This window comes from Notolepis coatsorum, assembly GCF_963971535.1.
Source record: "Notolepis coatsorum genome assembly, chromosome: 10".
NCBI lineage: Eukaryota > Metazoa > Chordata > Actinopteri > Aulopiformes > Paralepididae > Notolepis > Notolepis coatsorum.
The window spans coordinates 101,902,643-101,924,185 of record NC_140174.1 but is presented as its reverse complement, the minus strand read 5'-3'; the positions used below and the strand labels follow the sequence as shown (position 1 = coordinate 101,924,185).

Genomic DNA, 21,543 nt, shown 5'->3' with positions numbered 1-21,543 from the left:
GGTGGAAAAATTATGTTTTTGTCACCTTGTTGATGTGTGATTTAAAGCTTAGGTCTGAGTCTATTATAACACCAAGACTTGTAACTTCGGGTTTGATCCAAGGAGTAAGTTGCCCCATATTGCTCTGTAACATTTCTCTTTTTGTTATAAGACCGACTAGTAGGATTTCAGTTTTGCCCTCATTTAATTTTAGGAAGTTGTTCGTGATCCATTTGTTTATTGCTAAGAGACAGGCAGAAATGGAGTTTATAGCTGTCTGATCATTTGGTTCAGCGGAGATGTACAATTGTGTGTCATCTGCGTAACTATGGAAACATACATTGTGCTTTCTAAGGGCTTGTGTCCATAGCGGACGTTTTATGAGTTGTCAGCTCCTTCCTGTCATTCATTTCTATGCTACAGGCGTGACAGGCACGCTCCTCTTCCCAGCGCCGCGCCTCGCGTTTATGAGCTCTCGGCGGCAGCGTTTTTGGGCGGAGCGCTCCCAGCGCATAAAGTTGAAACTAGTTAAACTTTTGGAAAGGAGCACGCTCATCAAGGAAATCAACATCGTGGAAGGGGCGGAGCCGCGGCAGTCGCGAGACCCAGGAAAACGCTCTGAGCTTTTTTTCCCTTTTTTTCAAAGCGGTCCGCCTTTAAAAAAACGTCCGCTATGGACACAAGCCCTAATTATGTCTCTGTATAGTGAGAATAATAATGGACCAAGGCAGCTCCCCTGTGGAACTCCGAAGTAGGTGTCATGTTTCTCAGAAGAATGATCTCCAAGCCTGACGTAATATTTTCTCCCTTTGATATATGTTTTGAACCAGTTTAATACATAGTCAGAAAGACCAACTAACTTTTCTAGACGATTTATTAGGATATCATGGTCGATCGTGTCAAACGCTGCGCTTAGATCTAATAGTACGAGAATTGAGACTTTGTTTGCATCAGAGTTTATTCTGAGGTCACTAATTATTTTTGTAAGAGCAGTTTCAGTGCTATGGTGCGTTCTGAAGCCTGATTGAAATTCCTCCATGATGTTGTTTTCTTTAGGAAAGGAGTTTATTTGTATTGAGACCATTTTTACAAGTATCTTGCTGATGAATGGGAGGTTGGATATTGGCCTATAGTTGGTTAGTACATTACTGTCTAGTTTGGGTTTCTTTAGTAAGGGTCTTACGACAGCTGTTTTGAATGCGTCTTGGAAAATACCTGTCAGAAGCGATGTATTTATAATATTTAGGACATGACTTGCAATACTCTCGAATATTCGCTTGAAAAATGCTGTGGGTATAGGGTCAATACAGGAAGTGGAGGAGTTACATTCCATGACAGTTTTGTAAAGCTCAGTTGATGTAATGCAAGCAAACTTTCCTATGGTTACTTTTTCGCAGGGTTTGCTGATGGTGTCCATGTTTGTATCAGGACTAATGCTGGCTCTAATTGAAGTTATTTTGTTATTGAAGAATAATGCTAGTTCTTCACATTTTGATGCAGATGACTGTGGAGGGGTGGGGGCAGTGGTGAGTAGCTGGTCGATGGCTGAGAATAATATTCTAGAGTTTCCAACATTCTCTGTGATAATCTTAGAAAAATAGTCCTTTTTTGCCACTCATATTTCTTTGTTATAGGCAGTCATGGCTTCCTTATATATATGGCAGTTTACTGTGAGCTTGGTTTCCCTCCATTTTCGTTCAGCAGCTCTACAGATTCTCTTTGTCTGACTAACACTGCTATTATTTAACCATGGGGAGATTTTGTCACTTTACTTTCTTTTGCCTTTAATGGAGCGACAGCATCCAGTGTATATGATAGGGTGTTGTTGAGATTTTCAACCATGATGCAGTTTAAAGAACAGTTTAGGCTGGATGGTTCAGTTTGTCTTATGATGTTTTTTTTTTTTTTTTTTATACTTTTTTTTATTATTGCAAAACAAAAATGATTAAAAGTCAGTACTCAACACATAATGCATATTGAAACTTTCAGTCAAGGTGGTTAAAATACATGCAAGTACAGAAACAAGATAACAAAAATAGTCTATAATAACATTTTAACCGTATACAGTGTATATCCAGCGAAATTACAATTATATAAATGTTAGTATAGAATATACCCCTAATACCTATTTTCTAAAACCCTACACACATATGCTCCAGCTCGAACCCCCCCCCCTCCCGGACCCCCTCTTGGATAGTACCTCCATTATCCCTCACTCCTAACCAGACACTACCATTATAAGCTAGCTTTTATTCTCTCCACCACTTCTACCCACATTGACATTTTGGATTCATTGAGACCCAGAATTCTTGCTGTAGATATTTCTTGATATATCACATCGAGATATGTAAGAAACCAAACTTTCCGGCACATTTTTTCCGGTTGAAACCAGCGTGATGCGATCAGTCTCATGATGTTTGAGAACTTCTCTTCTGTGATGTCATCTAGTACTCTTCGCTTTACAACGGTTACCTTTTTTGTCTCTGTTAAGTTTAGGTTAGCATTGAAGAATACACAGTGATGGTCAGATATAGGTAATTCGATTACTGATACTTTATCAATGTTCAGCCTTGTTGTCATCACTAAGTCTAGGGTGTTACCATGTTGGTGAGTGGGTTCATTTACATGTTGTATAAGCTCAAAGCTGTCCAGTAGGTTGGTAAGCTCAATAGCCTTGGGGTCGTTCTTCTTATTTATATGAATATTCAGATTTCCATGTATGATTAATCTTTCACATCTAAGGATACCGACTGAGATTAGCTCTGAGAATTCCTGCAGAAATATTGATGAGTATTTTGGTGGCCGGTACAATGTGATGATGAGCAAAGACAGTTCAGCTTTGAGCTCAATAGCAAGATATTCAAATGATGTAAATTCACCCATGTCAATGTCATTACATACAAACGATGTAGATAAAATAGCGGCAAGCCCTCCCCCTTTTCTATTTTGTCTGACCGATTGATAATACTTATAATTTGGAGGGCAGGCTTCTATCAGCGTTGTTGCACCAGTAATGTCATTTAGCCAGGTCTCGACTAGGAACATGCATTGCAAATTCTTTTCAGTTATCAGATCATTGATTAAGAAAGATTTGTTGCTCAATGATCTAACATTCAGAAGGGCCATTGTCAGTGATTTTGTGATGGGGGGTGTGGCCGGCCTTGGCTGAGCGTTGATGGGTCTGAGGTTGCTAAGTGTTACAGTACGAGTCAGGCATTTCTTCTTGAGTCTGATAGTAGTGAGAACAGGAACAGCATGGTTTGTCATTGGAACAAATTGATAGCAGTAGTTTGGGTGTGATGTGGGGGGCGTGGTGGACGTTTCGGCGGTTGCAGTTGCGGGCTGTCGAGGAAAGATGGCGGAATAGTTCTTTTGTGATGTTTTGGAGATGCCTGGCTGTAAATCCGACCAGCATTTACCAGTTTGACCATTTTTGTCGTGAAAGGCAGGTGGGGGGAGATGAGGGGGGAAAGGGTGCCTGGTAATTTGGTGATGACATGGCAAGAGGGAGGGGCGAGGAGGAGAGTGACACAAGGGAGGAAAGATGGGGGGAGGGGCGCCCTGCGTTTTAGGGTTGTTGATGGGAGGGGGATCCCCGATCAAGAGGGAGGGGGGAGGAGGAGAGTGACACGGGGGGAAAGGCTGGGGGGGAGGGGCGATGGTGAACGCCGATATACTGCCTTGACGTCGATACGGGGGAGCTGGTGGGAGCGCTGTTAGTTCTGCTGTAATCCTGTGGCTGTCCTCCACGATCCGATCCAGTCATTCCGACCCCTCAGCAATCAGCTTGCTTTGTATGTCCAACGATAGCGATTCTATCGTCTTGACGTCATCAGAGTTAGGTTGTGTTATTGTACTGTCTGTCTTAGAGCTTGTTGCAAGGCCGTTGTCGATGGAGTAGAAAATGTGGGAAGTGAACATTTTTCCTCTATCTGTTCAGAGAAAATCCATTCTATTGGAACAACTGTTCACGTCTCCAGAACATGTCGACGTTTGCAATGTAATTGACATTGTGTAGCACACAAGCAGTTGAGAGCCATTTGTTTAGCTGGAGAAGTCTGCTGAATCTTTCAGTCAATTTAGAGACTGTTGGCAAGGGGCCACTGATGTGCGATTCAATGTTTGTGGAATCCAGCATTTTCAGCAATTCAATAAAATCACATTTCAGATTTTCAGACTGTCGATTTCAAGTTTCAAGTTCAAGTTTCAAGTTTCTTTAATACTAGTCATACAGAAGTACAGAATACTTTTATACAAAATGCTTCTTACTGTTACGCTCCAGAGACTGTGCTAGACAAGATAAGTATGAAATAACATAGTATAGCATGTAAATTAGAAGTAAAAAATGAGGTCACAGTGTTCAGTATAGACATATGTACAATGTTCGATGCAGAATAGACGTAACTGAGTTACCATATAATATACAATATACTATGCAGTGTACTAATATACAATACTATATAGTGCAAAGCAGAAATGGGATGAGGTACAATTTAGGTACAATTTACAGTAAGGTGTACGAGTTGTAGTGCAAATCCTTTATCAATAAATATAAAGTGTGTTTAGGTGATCTAAAGTGTGGAGAGTGGGTGCTGCAGTGTGTTGTTTGTTTAAAGTGAGTGTGTGCGTGTGGATGTGTGTGCTGTGTGCATTTGATGGTTGTTGTATAGTGTTTATTGTTCGTTGAGCAGCCTGATGGCCTGGGGATAGAAGCTTCTTCTGAGTCTTTCTGTGCTCGCCTTGAGACTCCGGTATCGCTTGCCTGACCGCAGCAGTTCAAAGAGGCAGTTGTTCGGGTGGCTGGAGTCCTTGATGATTCTCTTAGCCTTACCCCTGCACCGCTTGTTGTAAATGTTCTGGAGGGTGGGGAGCCCCCCTCCAATTGTGCGTTCGGCTGAACGTGTCACTCTTTGTAGTCTGCTTCGGTCTTGTGCAGTGCTATTCCCAAACCAGGAGGTGATGTTGCCAGTCAGGATGCTCTCTATTGTACATGAGTAGAAGTTCTTAAGGATCTTCTGACTGACTTGGAACTTCCTTAGGCGCCTGAGGAAGTAGAGGCGTTGTCGTGCCTTCTTCACAACACTGTCGATGTGTGTGGTCCATGTCAAGTCCTCGGATATGTGGGCTCCGAGGTACTTAAAGCTGTTCACTCTCTCAACCGGTGCCCCGTCGATGCTGAGGGGGCTGTAGTCCTTGACCCCCGACCTCCTGAAGTCCACAATCATCTCCTTTGTTTTGCTGACGTTCAGGGAGAGGCTGTTCTCCTGGCACCATCCCGCCAGGACCTTGACCTCTTCCAGGTAGGCCCTCTCGTCGTTTGCAGAGACCAGGCCCACCACTACTGTGTCGTCAGCAAATTTGATGATTGTGTTGTTACTCCGCTGAGCCACACAGTCGTGTGTGTACAGGGAGTAGAGGAGGGGACTCAGAATACAGCCCTGGGGGGCCCCTATGTTGAGGGTGATGGATGAGGAGGTGCAGTTGCCTGCTCTCACCACCTGGGGTCTGCCCGTCAGGAAGTCCAAGACCCACTGGCAGAGGTCATAGTTCAAGCCCAGGTCCCTGAGCTTGGCTATGAGTTTGGAGGGGACTATGGTATTGAATGCCGAGCTGTAGTCGATGAATAGCATTCTCACATAGTTCCCCTTCCTCTTGTCCAGGTGTGATGCTGCTGTGTGCAGCACATGGCCTATGGCGTCCTCCGTGGACCTGTTGGGACGGTATGCAAATTGCAGGGGGTCCAGGTTGATGGGGAGGGAGGAGCAGATGTAGCCCTTCACTAGCTTCTCAAAGCACTTCATGGCTATGGAGGTTTGAGCTACAGGGCGGTAGTCGTTGAGGCAAGCAGGCTTGGATTTTTTAGGTACAGGGATGATAGTGGACTTCTTCAGACAGGTGGGGATGACAGCCTGTTCTAAGGACAGGTTAAATATGTCAGTGAATACCGGGGCCAGTTGGTCGGCACAGACTTTTAGGACGCGGCCGGGGATGCCGTCCGGTCCTGCTGCCTTCCTGATATTCACTTTTTTAAAGGTCCGCCTCACCTCATGCTCGGTTACCCTGAACACTGAGTCTCCATCAGCAGACCCCCCCCCCCCCCCAAACCTCCCTCTCTTAGGGCAGGGGTTCCCCAATTGGGGGTCGCGAGCCGCCGTGGGGAGGGGGTCGCCAGATTTTTTTTTATTTAATTTTTTTTAATCCAAAGAAAACAAATTTTTTTACATTATTTTTATGCAGTCAGGCCACTGAACTTAGAAGCAGGCCAGGCCAGTGTTTCTAGTTGCAGCAGCGCAATCGTTAGATAACCTAGATGGGGAACAACCAGGAGATCACTGCAACTCACACAAGTTGGAGAACTATCTCTCTCTCTCTCTCTTGCTCTCACACACACACACAAAGGGAGCCGCATGTGATTGGTGGAGGCGGGACCCTTACAAAAAACTGTTGTTGCTAATCATTGACACATGCTAGCCTGTAATAACCCCCCCCCAGAAAAATCTACTTTGCATTTGATATATTGCAAATATATGCCATCACACACACTGGCATTTAAAGGGTTAGAATTATAAAATGAATATGTGGTGTTATGATCAGGGCTGAAGTTGAATAAAAGATTGTATTTTTTTCAATCTGACATTACAAAAAAACTAAAAATCCATCCAAATCAGTGTTGTTGCTAATCATATCATACATATGCTAGCCTGTTTTTTAACAATAATTTGCGATGCCATCACAAACACTGGCATTTAAAGGGTACAAATAAAAAAAAATCCTGCACCAGAATGCAGGAAATGAAGTCTTTGTAACAAAAAAAATCCTGGTGGGGGACCCCCAGACCATAGATATCTATAGAACACTAGATAGCTTAAGGAGGAGTCACCAGCGTCACTGAACCGCCGCCATCTTGCCCCAGTCAGCCTTGAGTGAGAGTGAGTGAGCTGCACAGACAAAAATACTCATAACTCGCTGAAATATTGACGGATTTACAAACGGGTTGGTTTGCTATAAACATCAAAGATGTAGTTATGATACTGCATACTTGATACATGTTTTTTTTTACAAACCGCTTGAATCATAGCCACGTTAATAATGCTTGTAATAAACCAAACCGTTTGTAAATCCGTCAATATTTCAGCGAGTTATGAGTATTTTTGTCTGTGCAGCTCACTCACTCTCACTCAAGGCTGACTGGGGTACTGTAAGATGGCGGCGGTTCAGTGACGTCGCTCTCCATTGGCCGGCAGCGCGGGTAAGCTATCTAGTGCTTCTATATATATCTATGCCCCAGACCCCCTGCTTAAAAAGTGGCCTGACTGGGGCTATATTTTGCACTATATTTCCTGGCCTGAATGATTTCCCCAGTCCGGCCCTGGTTAAAAGCCTCCAATGCTTATTAGTGTGTGTGCGCGTTTGAACGTTTGCATGTTTCAACCATACATTTCCATTTATGGTCGCGGCTCTCTGACACCGTTATTTGGGGGTCGCGGCCTGAAAAGTTTGGGAACCCCTGTTCACAGTTCAAGGCCTGGGTCCCTTTCCACTATTTTTGCATTATCATTAGCTACATTAGCCATTTTAGCTGGTTGCCTTGTTGATAAAGAGGGCCAGCCAGTTGCTGAGTTTATTTCTGGGCGCTTGATATTTGCCGTGTCAGGCATCGTAATTCTGCCAGGGATAGATTTATTTTTTGGCTTTGCCCCATGCCTATTCCAGAGGGCATTTTCATTACCGACAGTGTCACTTAGCTGGTGGGGTTTGTTGTCCTTCGCTGGTAGCTTCACAACTGGAGTCCATTGGATTGTCGAGTCAGAACTCTGGAAGCGCATCCTCGTTTCTAGCAGTGCAATCTTCTTTAGGTGCCCACAGCAGTCTGGGCATGGAGACATACTGTGTGTGTTCGGCTCGGCTAGGCTAGGCTAAACACTTAGCTGGTGATGGTGGGCCTTGTTGTCCTTCGCTTCACAACCGGGGTCTAGGGTACTGTCTCTTTATGAAATATCCTCGCCTTCAGCAGTGCAATCCTCTCTCCAGGTGCAGACACAATATTTTGTGTTTAGACAAGACAGAGACTCCCTTCACCTCCCTTCGTCTCCCTTCGCCCACGGAGAGATTCTGTTACGCTAGTCTTTTCGACTATGGTCATAAATCGAAGTAATATAGATTAAAAGTTCAGAGAAGTACCATCATAGGAACTGGAAGTTAACGTACTGAGTATTTAGAGTTGAAGGGTTATAATCAATCATTAATTATAACGCTAAGGTAGCGATAGGGCAGAGCGACAGGAAAAAGCGTCCGACAGCAGGAAAGCAGGAAGCATGAACAATCTCAGAATCAGAAATCAGAATCAGAAAGGTCTTTATTGCCAAGTAGTTTACACATACAAGGAATTTGATTTGATCTATATACTAATCCAAACCGTATCATTACACCCTTATCATCAACCCTCACTCTCCCCTCGTGTTTCCCACTTTATGCATATGTTTTTATTTATCCATGGGTGTAGATGTATGGGCAGTGTGTGTGTGTGTGTGTGTCTATACACTCTCTGCGAGACCATGTCAGTCTGCCTGACAGAGTGTGTTCTCCACGGCAGGCCAGAGGTGGGCGAAACACGTCAGATCGTGATTAAAGATGGCAGACATCCCACCATAGATCTATTGATGGGAGAGGACCACCAGTATGTACCCAACGACACTGAGCTAGAGGTATAGACTCACTCACCAGTATGTACCCAACGACACTGAGCCTCACTCACTCATTCACTCATTCATTCACTCACTCTCTCACACACACAGATTCACTCGCTCACTCACTCTCTCACACACAGATTCACTCGCTCACTCACTCACACACACACACACACACACACACACACACACACACACACACACACACACACACACACACACACACACACACACACACACACACACACACAGAGATTCACTCGCTCGCTCACTCACTCACTCACTTATTTAAAGTTGGGCAAACAAAACACACACACAATACACGCACAGTTCCTCACTCTGTGTGGGAGTGGGGTGTAGATTAATCTGCAACGGAGGCAGAAGCCAATAGGAAAAGTCTCCAATCTGCCACCCACCCAATCAGCTCTACATGAACATGTCTTCTTCTCTCTGTCTCTTCCTCCCTCTCCTCTGTATAGCCATCATTATTCTATATGAGGTCTGAAACTATGTTTACACAGCACCATACTAAAACTCCTCTCCTCTTGTCTCCTCTCGTCTCCTCTCCTCTTCCCTTCTCCTCTCCTCCTCTCTTCTCCTCTCCTCTCCGCTCCTCTCCTCTCCTCTCTTCTCCCCTCCTCTTGTCTCCTCTCCTCTTGTCTCCTCTCCTCTCTTCTCCTCTCCTCTCTCCTCCTCTCTCCTCCTCTCCTCTCCTCTCCTGTGCAGGGTGATGGGAGGAGGACCATGATAGTAACAGGTCCTAACATGGGTGGCAAGAGTTCATATATCCGCCAGGTGGCGCTGGTCTGTGTCATGGCCCAGATGGGCTCCTACGTCCCTGCTGCTGAGGCCCGGCTGGGCATACTGGATGGCATTCACACCAGGTATGAACCAATTCACATACTACAAGCAAGGAACACCGAGATGGCAGATACATGTGTGGAAGTTTTCCTCTGAGGCCTCTGTTCACCCTCCCCCCTTTACCCACATTGACTGCAGCTGGTGTGAGCTGGGTAGTGTAGTTTTATGAAATTTCGAAAGCCCTGGGACTCCTCTTTCTTAGGACGCCGTCATATCCTCGCATCTAAATCATCCGGTTTCCGATGCAATGCGCAAGATATTTATAAGTGTCTTGCTCAAGGACACTTTGACATGCTGCTGGGAGAATCTGGAATTGAACCAGGAACCTTCAATTTACCAGACAACCGCTGAGCCACTGTCACCTCCCACACACACGCACACACGCACGCACGCACGCACACACACACACACACGCAGATGCACACACACACAGGGATGACAGCTGAGAGATGTCTAAAGCTTTCTCTCCATTCCGTAGTGAACATGACATCACAAGCTAAGTACTACAACAGACCTGCTTTTCACATTCCCCCCCTCTCTCCTTAAAAACTTGAGGACAATCAAGAATCCAGGGCCATTGCTACAGCTGTGTTTAGCTTAGAAATATGAGAACCCCTCTCCCTTCCTCCTCTTTCTTTCACTCTTTCTTTCTCTCCATCGACCACAAGTCGTCGGCCCTTCTACTCACGGCTGTGTCAGCGTATGCAAGTGGTCAGTGCACTCACAGAAAGATGTAACACTGGAAACTTTATTTCTAGGACCTACACGGTCACGTTAATCTGTGATGATGATCCCATTGTGTTAGTCTGTTGCCTCAGGGAAGTGCTGTAGGCGAACCGGAGAGTTGATTGACAATAATCCGACTCTGTAGCTCAATGGGTGGCACTCTGAGCAGGGCACTACCACTGCCAGGGTTAGGGGTTTGATTCTCCCTGGAGCCATGTAAACATATATGCATTTTGTACTAGAAAATGGAAAAGTAGGAAAGTATAGGAAAGTGCTATAGGTCTCTGACAACAAGGCCACCTAATCATCACTCCCCCTGATATCAATCCCTGTCTCCTGAGCCGTTCAGCCAGTGTAGTGTGATGTGTGCCTGGTGCCAGTGTATGGCAGCCATTGAGCCTGTCGCCCAAGGTTGGGTGCTACCAGTGGTGGTGAATTGTAGGGGTACAATTCAGCTGTCTGGGTCATATATATGATGAGCAGGTGCCTTGTATATTAACTTCATCGATTTTAAGAAGGCATTTGACAGCATTCATCGCGAGAGCCTATGGAAGATCCTAAGGGCATATGGAATACCTTCCAAAATGGTCAACATCATTGGAAAATTCTATGAACATTTTGAATGCAGTGTCATCCTTGATAACACCTTGACAGAGTCATTTCCCATTAAATCTGGAGTAAGACAAGGCTGCATCCTCTCCCCTATTCTGTTCCTGATTACCATCGACTGGGTTATGCGTCAAACTACATCAGACCGTCCCCGTGGAATCCAATGGACCCTGTTCTCCTTTATGGAAGACCTTGACTATGCAGACGATCTGGCAGTCATGTCATCCACTCGTAGCCACCTCCAGGAGAAGTCTGACCGGCTAAGCAATTATGCAAAGCGAACTGGTCTCTACATCAACCAGAAAAAGACCCAGGTGATGTGCATCAATGCCCCAACAGCACCTCCAATCACCATTGATGGAGAGGCATTGGAATGTGTAGAAGACTTTACATATCTCGGAAGCCTCATAAGCAGTGAAAGTGGAACGCAAAAAGACATCAAGACGTGTCTCAACAAAGCAAGAGGTGCTTTCAGCCAACTTCGCAACATCTGGAAGTCTAAACAATATAGCCTTAAAACCAAACTCAGGCTCTACAACAGCAATGCTAAGTCTGTCCTGCTATATGGCTCCGAGTGCTGGAGAGTAACAAAACAGGATATGAGAAAGGTTGACCTCTTTCACAATAGCTGCTTACGTAGGATCTGCAACATCTTTTGGCCAAATAGAATCTCGAATGAGGAACTTTATAAGACAGGTAGCTTGCATATGTCCCTTGAGATAAGGAGACGGAGGTTAAGATGGCTCGGCCATGTATTGAGGATGCCCAATGAAAGGTTACCCAAAGTTGCCTTGAGATGGACCCCAGTTGGGAAGAGAAAGAGGGGTAGACCAAAGAACACCTGGCGAAGGACAGTGATGATGGAGCTGAAGGAGATGGGTCTTTCCTGGGACGAAGCGCAGGCCAAAGCACGAGACAGGATTCAGTGGCAGTGTATGATTGCGGCCTTATGCCCCAACCGGGACGAAGAGGATAAGTAAGTAAGTAAGGTGCTCAGGAAGGCGTCATCGATTAAAGCGGACAGCTCTCACCCCCTAAATCCGGAGTATCAATTATTGCCTTCGGGCCAACGTTTGGTGTCCCCTGCAGCTAAAAAAAATAGATACAAATTCTCATTTATACCTACCTCCATTCGTGCCATCAATGGAGGAGGCAGGAGAGGGCGGCTTTGAGGTGGGTGGGTGGGTGGGTGGCGGGATGGTTGTGGTTGCTTGTTTGACTGTTGTCATGATCTGATCCTGTGACCATGTACTGTACATGTCTGTCTGTGTTCTTCTTGTTATGTATGTTTGCTGTTTTCTTTTTTTTAGCTCCTATTTATCTGCTGTAACATGAATTGCCCAGTTTGGTACATACCAATAAACTTGACCTTGACCTATATAAATGTAATAAATTATTATTATTATAGAAATGCAGCCGTTCATTGTTCTGTTACAGTCCCTACTGTACCTCTACAAGCCCTCTGATAATAAGCCAATGTTGAAGTGATTTTGTTTAGTTTTTCTGGCGATGATTATTCTCATTATTATGAGGCTATAGCTTTAGTAGTACGCTCCACATGTATTTTCCAGTGCAGAGTCTGCTGACTACATGGTAGTGAGGTATTTAGTCCGATACACAGGGTTCACCGTTGCTCTGTCTTTACTACACTATGTAATTAGGGCTAATGGCTTGCAGATGTGTGTAATTGTCTGTTTTGCACGCTTAAGCATGTTCTTGTGTTTTTTTAACCCACTTGGGGCATTAGCCGTCAGCATATCACAATTCAGAGTGTGTGTGATTGTGTATGTGTATGAGTCTCTGTATATGTATCTCTCTGTGCGTGTGTGTGTATGAGTGTGTGCGAATGTGTGTTGGGGGGAGATTTATAGGCGTTGCAATGTAATGTGAAGGTGTACAGTAGACTCGCTTCAGACATTCATAGAGCTGGGCGTCGAACGAACAGGCGTTCAGTTTCAATAGATCTGCCATGTCTGCACAAAGGCCCCCGTAGGAACGCCAGAGCATCGACCAACGTTAATTTTGTCGGAGGTTTTGAGTTTTTGAATATCACGAACCTGATATGGAATCTCTGAGCCTGCTGGTTGTGTGTGTGTGTGTGTGTGTGTGTGTGTGTGTGTGTGTGTGTGTGTGTGTGTGTGTGTGTGTGTGTGTGTGTGTGTGTGTGTGTGTGTGTGTGTGTGTGTGTGTGTGTGTGTGTGTGTGTGTGTGTGTGTGTGTGTGTGTGTGTGTGTGTGTGTGTGTGTGTGTGTGTGTGTGTGTGTGTGCGCGTGCGCCATCCAAGCGGTGTCTGATTGGGGTCGGAGGTTAGTTGTTCTCACTTCCCTTCAGAGCGATGCAACCTAGTGGTAATTAACAGCTGGAGAGAGGACTTTCACACACACACACACAGACAGACGGACACTCTCTATCGCTCCATTCTCCCCATCTCTCCTCCTCATCTCAGAAGCGTCTTTATTTCGAACAGTTCTGCCTCTCAGCACTACTGTGTAACAGAGCGGCTTTAACCTGCCTGGTAAAAGTGTGCCTGTCCCTTTATGGCTGTCAATTACGGATGCGCTCATATGGGCTCTGATAGCGGACGTGAGACAGGGAGACGTGAGACGTGAGATGTGAGACGTGAGAGGAGTCATCGCGGAAGTGAGAGCGGTGAGTGGATGTTGTTTCACTGAAGGAAGACGTGCAGCCGATATAAAGAGCAAGGAGAACGTGAACCGTATTTAGATAACGTTGAAAACGCGCAAGTAAACCTTACCTGACACGGGATGGATGACCAACGTGGATAGTCCGGATGTCTACGACCTGATCATCTTCACCCAACGCGAACTTCGGTGCGGTAGGGTACACGCTGCACTGTTTGTTTGCTCCTGTTCCGAGGCTGTGACGCAAGCGTCTCCGACTCCAACATTCCCCTCTCCAGGCTTCCCACCGGCGGCTACACATAGCCGACCCCTCTCTCTCTCCCTGCACTCTCCAGCCCCAGGCCAAACGCCCCTCTCTCTCTCTCTCTACACCCTCCAACCCCAAGCCAAACACCTCTCTCTCTCTCTCTGCACCCTCCAGCCCCAAGCCAAACGCCCCTCTCTTTCCCCTGCTCTCGCATCACACACACACACACACACACACACACACACACACACACACATATTTTCTTTAGAGACTTTCTATTTTTTCATTCATTCGCTCAGTTGCGTTGCGGCCATCACAAACTCTTGAAAGTCGGAACTATTGGCAAACGCATATACCTGTTCACGAAATGAACTGACCTGAGTGAACGGACTGGTTTATGGGAGTTTAATCACAGGCTGGTCTGAAAATGAATTGTTTTGTGTTATGAAATGTTTGCTTATGATTTTGACTTTAATCCAATACATGGACATTTTGACTCTGAATTGAGGATGACTCTTGAGTGTTTCTTTGTTAGCAAACTAACCTAGGATTTAGCTTGCCCATTAGTCCAGGCCTACTATTAATCAAATTATTATATTATTTGTCTATTATGTGGTACAGTCTTATGCCGGAGCTATAGGCCTAATTAATCAAATCAAAAAGGTAATTTGATCTTCATTGGCAGGGTTTGGCCCTGTCTGGCGCCCAACGGTAAATGTTATAGGCACTATAAGTGGACACCGCTACAACTGTGAAGAGGAGATAGAGGAGGAGATTTATCTTCATAATAAACCCACGATCAATTCACCACTCCAGCTCCATAACATGGACACAATGCTTCGTTTTGTGTGAGTGAGAGTGAGACTGTTGAGCTTGCACACATGTGTGGTCAGTGAGTGAGTGTGTGTGTGTGTGTGTGCGCATCAATAGAACTCTTTTGTGTGCGTGCCTGTGCAGGTGTATATGTAGCAGAGTGTTTGTGTGTGTTATGACAGAGTTAATACAGTGTCACCAGGGTGTAATGAGAGGGGGAGTGGGGAGTAATGAGGTGGTGTGTAGGTGTCTAATGCAATATCCTGTCTGATCCACATGATTGATTATCAGTGAGGATAAAGTGACAAATCAGGAAAGGAGTTGAAACTGAAGCCTCATGCCGCTCTCTGTCTCATGTCTCTCTCGGTCTCATGTCTCTCCCTCTCATGTCTCTCTGTCTCATGTCTCTCTCTGACTCATGTCTCAGTCTCATGTCTCTCTGTCTCATGTCTCTCTCTGACTCATGTCTCTCCCTCTTATGTCTCTCTGTCTCATGTCTCTCTCTGACTCATGTCTCAGTCTCATGTCTCTCTGTCTCATGTCTCTCTCTGACTCATGTCTCAGTCTCATGTCTCTGTCTCATGTCTCTCTCTGACTTATGTCTCTCCCTCTTATGTCTCTCTGTCTCATGTCTCTCTCTGACTCATGTCTCAGTCTCATGTCTCTCTGTCTCATGTCTCTCTGTCTCGTGTGTAGGGATGAAAATTGCTAAGATTTTATCGATACTGTAACTGAGTGGTACAATTCCCTGACTGTATTGATAAGTATGGTATCATTAAACCACTACCGCTTTATGTACTTTAATTACTGGCCATACAGTACATGATATATATATATATAATGAACACTTCCCACAATGAATCGGTTCTACACAAAGTTGTCTTTAAGTATTTATTGCAGCAAAAGGTACATAATATACTTATCTATTATACTTTGGATGCGCTTATAAGGCAAAGGAATGTGCGTAGGCAAATCAATAATGAATGTCCATTCTCTGGTTACGCAGGAGGTAATTATACAACCTGAATCTTAGGGAATTATATCTATGGTACACTAGTAATATATAGCAGGAGATACTGAAGGGTCCCCCTGGTTGTAAGCCAGCAGGGGTAGAGGATCTGTCGGTAGTAGAGAGTCTGGTCAACGATGACTAAGGAGACTCCAAGTACAGGAGACGGTGCAATAGTCTCTTGATCCACAGACGAATACAGCTGTTCTCCGTAGACTGTAGCTCCACAGTGAAGAAAGCTAGCCGGCCTCAGGCTCTCTGAGGCGCGGACTCGACTTGGCTCCTCACAGGGTAAATCCAACACGTGTAGGCGTCGGCGATTCTCCGCTCCATAAATCACAGGACCAAAACAAATATAATCCAGCCGCAAAGGGCTATGTAGTCGTCGGGTAGATTAATCCAGTGTACATGTCCACACGGTTCTCGTCTAGGTCTCCTCGGGTGAAAGCGCCATGAAAGCAGCCCAGCCTGGATAAGCACTCTAGCTGATACGAGGAAGCGTTGGTGATGCTGGTCACTGTAGAACTTTAGCCGCACGATACACTATACACAAATAGACTATTACTGACTTAATAGAAATATGTCGCACTCGACGGTATAGCGCCAAACTCTGACAATTCAGTTATTAATTCGCACGCGGTCTCAATGCTCTATTTTGGGGCCAAACAGGCCATACTTCACCGCACGGAGTATCGTGGGTGAGGCTTCAACTTATTGGGTAACTCTTGACTTCTGACTAAGTGCTTCTGTATTCACCTGCGCCATATTTATATGCACGGCGAACAAACTAGTGCCAACCTCATTTCTGTCTCGTAGCCCTGGGCAAGGCCGGGCATGTCCAGACATGTCTTGACGGTGACTTTGAACCTGACTCCGGAGGCATGGCTCTGGCGCCTGTGGACCGCTGTCCAATAGGAGAATGAAATATTATGGTCTGTAATAGGCTAAAGGGATATTCCGTGTATATGTACAAGGAATATACAAGGGATATCAAACGATATACAAATACTATGCAATATATATCAATCAATATATATATATATTCGGTTTAATCTGATCCTTTGTAACAGCCGCCCCCTAATTAGTCCCACCTAATTAGCTAAGCAGAGACAGATTAACTGCACTGTCCACTACTCAATGTCTGTTGTGAGGAGTCGGGCAGTTCACAAAGTCATGGGGTCATGGTCGTCATCGATAGTATCGGGGAGCCTTGGCAGTTCTATTAGCCTCGCCACGGGTCGGGTGTAGATCCGTCCTTGGACGAGCACTTCGGCTGCTCGGACCTTTCCGTCGGCACCGGTGATCACTTTGCTTACGCGGCCAGCCGGCCACATAGCTCGGGGTAGTGACTGGTCGATAATCATGACGACTGTTCCTTCTGTCAAATTGTCTCTCTCTTTCACCCATTTCTGGCGGGTCTGTAGAGACGGTAGATAGTGGAGTAGGAAGCTGTTCCAAAACTTGTCAGCCAATACTTGACTGTACCTCCACATTCTTCGGCCGTTCGCTTCTTCAGGCCTGTACATTGTCTGTGGTAGCGCGGGGTCCAGCCGCCCCATCAAGAGTGTGTTGGGGGTGACTGGGTCGACATCTGCTACATCACTTGAGACGTAACCGAGGGGCTTTGAGTTCAATACTCCCTCGATCTCCGTGAGGACTGTCATTAGGACTTCTTCCGCCACGGTCTGGGCCCCAAGCACGGCGTACAGGGCTGTCTTTATTGAACGTACTTCTCGTTCCCAAGTTCCACCGAAGTGAGGTGCGTTCGGGGGATTAAACTGGAAGTCAATCTGGGATGGAGCGAGGTGGGTCTTAAGTTCTGGGCCCATAGCTTGGAAGCTCTCTCTCAGCTCTCTTTCTCCGCCTTTGAAGTTTGTCCCGTGATCAGACAATAATATAGACGGTTTGCCTTTCCGCGATGTGAATCTTCGGAAGGCCATAAGGAATGAGTCTGTGCTCATGGTTGGAAGGAGTTCTATATGCATCGCTCGGGTGGTCATGCATTTGAATACAATACCCCACCGCTTCTCGGTTCCTCTTCCTTTCTTTATATACAGCGGGCCGAAACAGTCCATACCAGTGGAGTGAAAAGGCTTGTCGCCGAGTCGGAGGCGACAGGGAGGTAGGTCAGCCATCCGGGGTATACTGGGCTGCGCTCGCCACTTACGACAGTCTAGACAGGTTCGCTGGAAGCACCACACTGCTTCTCTCCCTTGCAGTATCCAATAACGACGTCTGATCTCCGCGAAGACTCTCTCTGCCCCGGCGTGATGCACATCCTCGTCGTATTTCTTTATGATCAGCTCTGTGACCTTGTGTCGGCTGTTTAAGACTATCGGGTACTTGACGTCATCCGGTAAGTCTGGAGCTCTCCGCAGACGACCACCCACTCTGATGAGACCATGGGCGTCGCTCTCGGGGGCTAGGTGGAGCAGTCTGCTGTCTGATGGGACGGGCTTTGCTCCCTGTAGACAGTCTAGCTCATCGGGGAACGAGTCTCTCTGGGCTCGTTGTAGTAGAAGAAGTTCTGCTTCTTCGTAGTCAGCTGCTGTAATGTCAGTAGTGAGCTGAACCTCTGGGTGGTGCCACAGGAATGTCTTTAGCTGCGCACTCTCTAGGGTGAGGCAATCGTCTATGTCGGGGTCTGTGGAGACGAGTGTGTTCAATCCACAGAACATAGATTTCTTGTTTTCGGCCTCCTCTTTACTCGCTTCCCGTGGGGTGGGTGTAGGCCACTCTTCTTCCGGGAGCTTGAGGAACTCTGGCCCGTCACTGTATAGGTTGTGACGGGTGAGGTCATCCAGGGACATTCCCCGGGTGATGACGTCAGCTGGGTTGTGTTTTGTGTCCACATACCTCCAGCTTGCTACTTCTGTTAAATCTTGAATCTCTGTGACTCTGACTCCCACGAAGACCTTGTATCTGCACGAATCAGACCGGATCCATGTGAGTACTGTCGTGGAGTCTGACCACAAGATTGTTCTTTGCACCGGAATGGTGAGTTCACGTTGGATTAACGTGGCGAGTTGCGCTTCTGCTAGGGCTGCGCAGAGCTCTAGACGCGGGATAGATTGTTGCTTTCGTGGGGCTATTCTTGAGCGAGCCAGGATGAAAGCAGTATGTATTTCTCCTCCCTCCTCTCGGGCACGCAAGTAGGCCACCGAACCGTAGGCTACTTCGGAGGCGTCGCTGAAGACGTGCAGGTCCATCTGGCACGTCTCCGACCTCACTGTGGGTGGGAAGTAGCTGCGGCGTATGTTGACACCTGGGAGTGAGCTGAGTTCCGTCTCCCACTCTCTCCATGTGGATGCAAGGTGTTCGGGTATGGGGTCGTCCCAGCCCTGGTCCTTGTCCCATAACGCTCTTACAATCATCTTTGCCCTGGTGGTGTAAGGTAGAATACATCCCAACGGGTCATATTGTCTGGCGAGTGTTCTGTATACACTCCGTCTGGTGGTCGGTAGTGCAGTCGACCTTTCCTGCTCCTTGGTCAGGGGTGTGTGTTTATAATGGAGCGAGTCTGTTTTGAAGCGCCAGACTAGTCCTAATGTCATTTCTTGGGCTTCTCCTGGGATGGTCGCCATCCAGGTCTCGCTGCTTGCTGCCTTGTCCTCGGGGGAGAGGCTGCGCAATACTTGCGGGTCGCTGCTGGCCCACTGCCTGAGATCAAAGCCGCCTTTGATCAGGGAGGCGCGGAGCTTGAGTAGAAGGGCCTCGGCTTCTTCTGGCGTCGAGACGCTTTGCAGACAGTTGTCCACGTAGAAACTATTTCCTACACTTTGTCGGACCTCTTCATCAGCTGCTGGGTCCTCTGCGACGTGTTTTTGCAGTGCAAACGTAGCACAGCATGGGCTGCATGTGGTTCCGAAAGGGAGGACTTCCCATTGATAGATGGCTGGTTGCTCATCCCCGATCCTCTCTCTCCATAGGAACCGCAGCAGGGGCTTGTCCTCCTCCACTAGTCTCACCTGCAGGAACATCCCTTTGATGTCGCCGCTGATGGCCACCTTGTCTTGGCGGAAACGTAGTAACACGCCTAGTAGAGAGGGGCCGAGTGTTGGGCCGGGCAAGAGCTCTTTATTCAGATTTTGTGATCCGATCTGGTAGCTGCAGTTGAACACAATACGATCCTTGCCGTTGTGGTGGACTTTGTGGTGCGGCACGTACCATGATTCGGTCGTCTGATCGGCCTCTTTAATGTCAATTTTCTTTATGTGTCCCGCTGTGATTAGCTTGTTAATCTCAGCGCGGTACACCGTCTCTTGAGCGGGGTCTCTGGCTAGGCGCCGCTCTGTGTTCAATAGATACCGCTCCGTCGCTTCTTTTGGGGCGTGGAAGGTAGGCATACCCTCTCGCCTCAGGAGTGGAGTTGCGTATCTCATCACTCCGTTGACTTTGACTCTCTTTGTACCCTGCTCGAGGAGGGCTATAGCGTAAATGTCTTCCTTGGAACGAATGTCTTTCTTTTCGTTCTTAAAGGGCATTGTCTCTAGTGTCCATAGCCTCTCGACATGCTGTAGGAGGGTGGTGTCTTCTTCTGTCACTCTGGAGTGGAGGCAGTTAGTGGCTGCTGTTCGGTTAAGAGACTTAGCGAGGGGGCCTTGTAATGTCCATCCTAGGCGGGTCTCGACTGCTGCAGGACAGCCTCTGGGCCCTGTGTGGACCCGGTCTATCGGGACGATGAGGTCTGCATGGTCGGAGCCTATCAGCAGGGTCGGGGTGGCACCGTCTATGAGCGGTGTTGTGAAGGGCCAGATTAAACCGAATATATATATTTATTTATATATATATATTTAATTGTATTTGTATATTCTCTAATATTCCCTGATATCCCTTGTATATTCCTTGTACAATATGCATTGAATATCCATTCTAGCCTACTGAACATCCCATAATAGTCTCCATTCTACTGTTGGTCGAGACCTTGGTGCCGGGCTGCCATACCCCTCAGACCCAGTTCAAACGTACCGCTCGACATGTACGAACAAGTCCTAGTTCCGCGTAGGAATTTGGCTACCGCACCACTAATGGGACTATTTGTTCATAGTGCGTATATATACTGCGCTACTAAAGTAGGACTTTCTTTTCAGTCCAGTTTCTTACCCTCCAATAGAGTCACAGACGTAAAGCCTCCCCGCGATGCCACGTGTGGGAGTAAGGCCAAGTTCGGCCTACCATCGGTATTGAGACATCGTGTATATTAATATTTGAATAGTCATATTTGGCACTATATCGTCGAGTTGGACGTAGTCTATTAAGCTAATAATAGTCTGTTAATATATAGTGCTTCGTGCGGTGAGAATACTACCGTAGTCAGTACCCCATCGTTTCGGGCAGAGAACTGGCTGCTTACCCAGGGTGGTTGACCCTATGTGAAGCTGCACCCGAGGAGCCCCAGAGCCGACGAGCGAGTGGACCTGTATACCGGATTATTCTACCGACGACAGCCCGCCTTCCCAGGCACGGATTATGCTTTGGATACTTTGATTATTCTATGGATAAAGACCCCCGACACTACCGTGTGTTGGAACCCCCCCCCCTGGAGAGGACGCAAGGTGAGGAGACGCTCTGCAAGACGAGGTCTCTCCACATCTCTCCCCCGTGGACCGGAGAGAGCCGGCCCACAAAGAGTCCACCTGCTTTCATCTGTGGTCCAAGGATCGCCGGCGCATTGAACGGCACTACAGTGGGTTCTCCTGGGATACCCTTGGCCGGACGAGGCAGCTGGATTCTACCCCCCCCCCCCCTCCTACTCCTGTCGGCTTACAAGCGACCGGATTAACCCCCTCTAGTGTATCCAGCCTATAATCATTAAAGTATCATTGCTGTTATTCCTTAACTATTCCAGGTCGTATATTTACCACCTGCGCCTTCAGAGATTGGACATTATCTATTGATATACCGACGAATACTCCTTGCCATAAAAGTGCATACTATTTCAATTCATAAATGTAATTAAGTGATTAAGTG

General features: G+C 46.8%; 1 protein-coding gene across 1 annotated transcript in view; it reads left to right on the top strand.

The window, feature by feature from the left end:
• msh3 (mutS homolog 3 (E. coli)) overlaps positions 1 to 21,543 on the top strand; it is a 202,776-nt gene that overhangs the window by 91,136 nt on the left and 90,097 nt on the right. The window contains exons 19-20 of the mRNA XM_084323124.1: positions 8,573 to 8,684; positions 9,393 to 9,550. Coding sequence (XP_084179250.1) covers positions 8,573 to 8,684; positions 9,393 to 9,550 — 270 coding nt within the window. The remainder of the gene's footprint in view (positions 1 to 8,572; positions 8,685 to 9,392; positions 9,551 to 21,543) is intronic.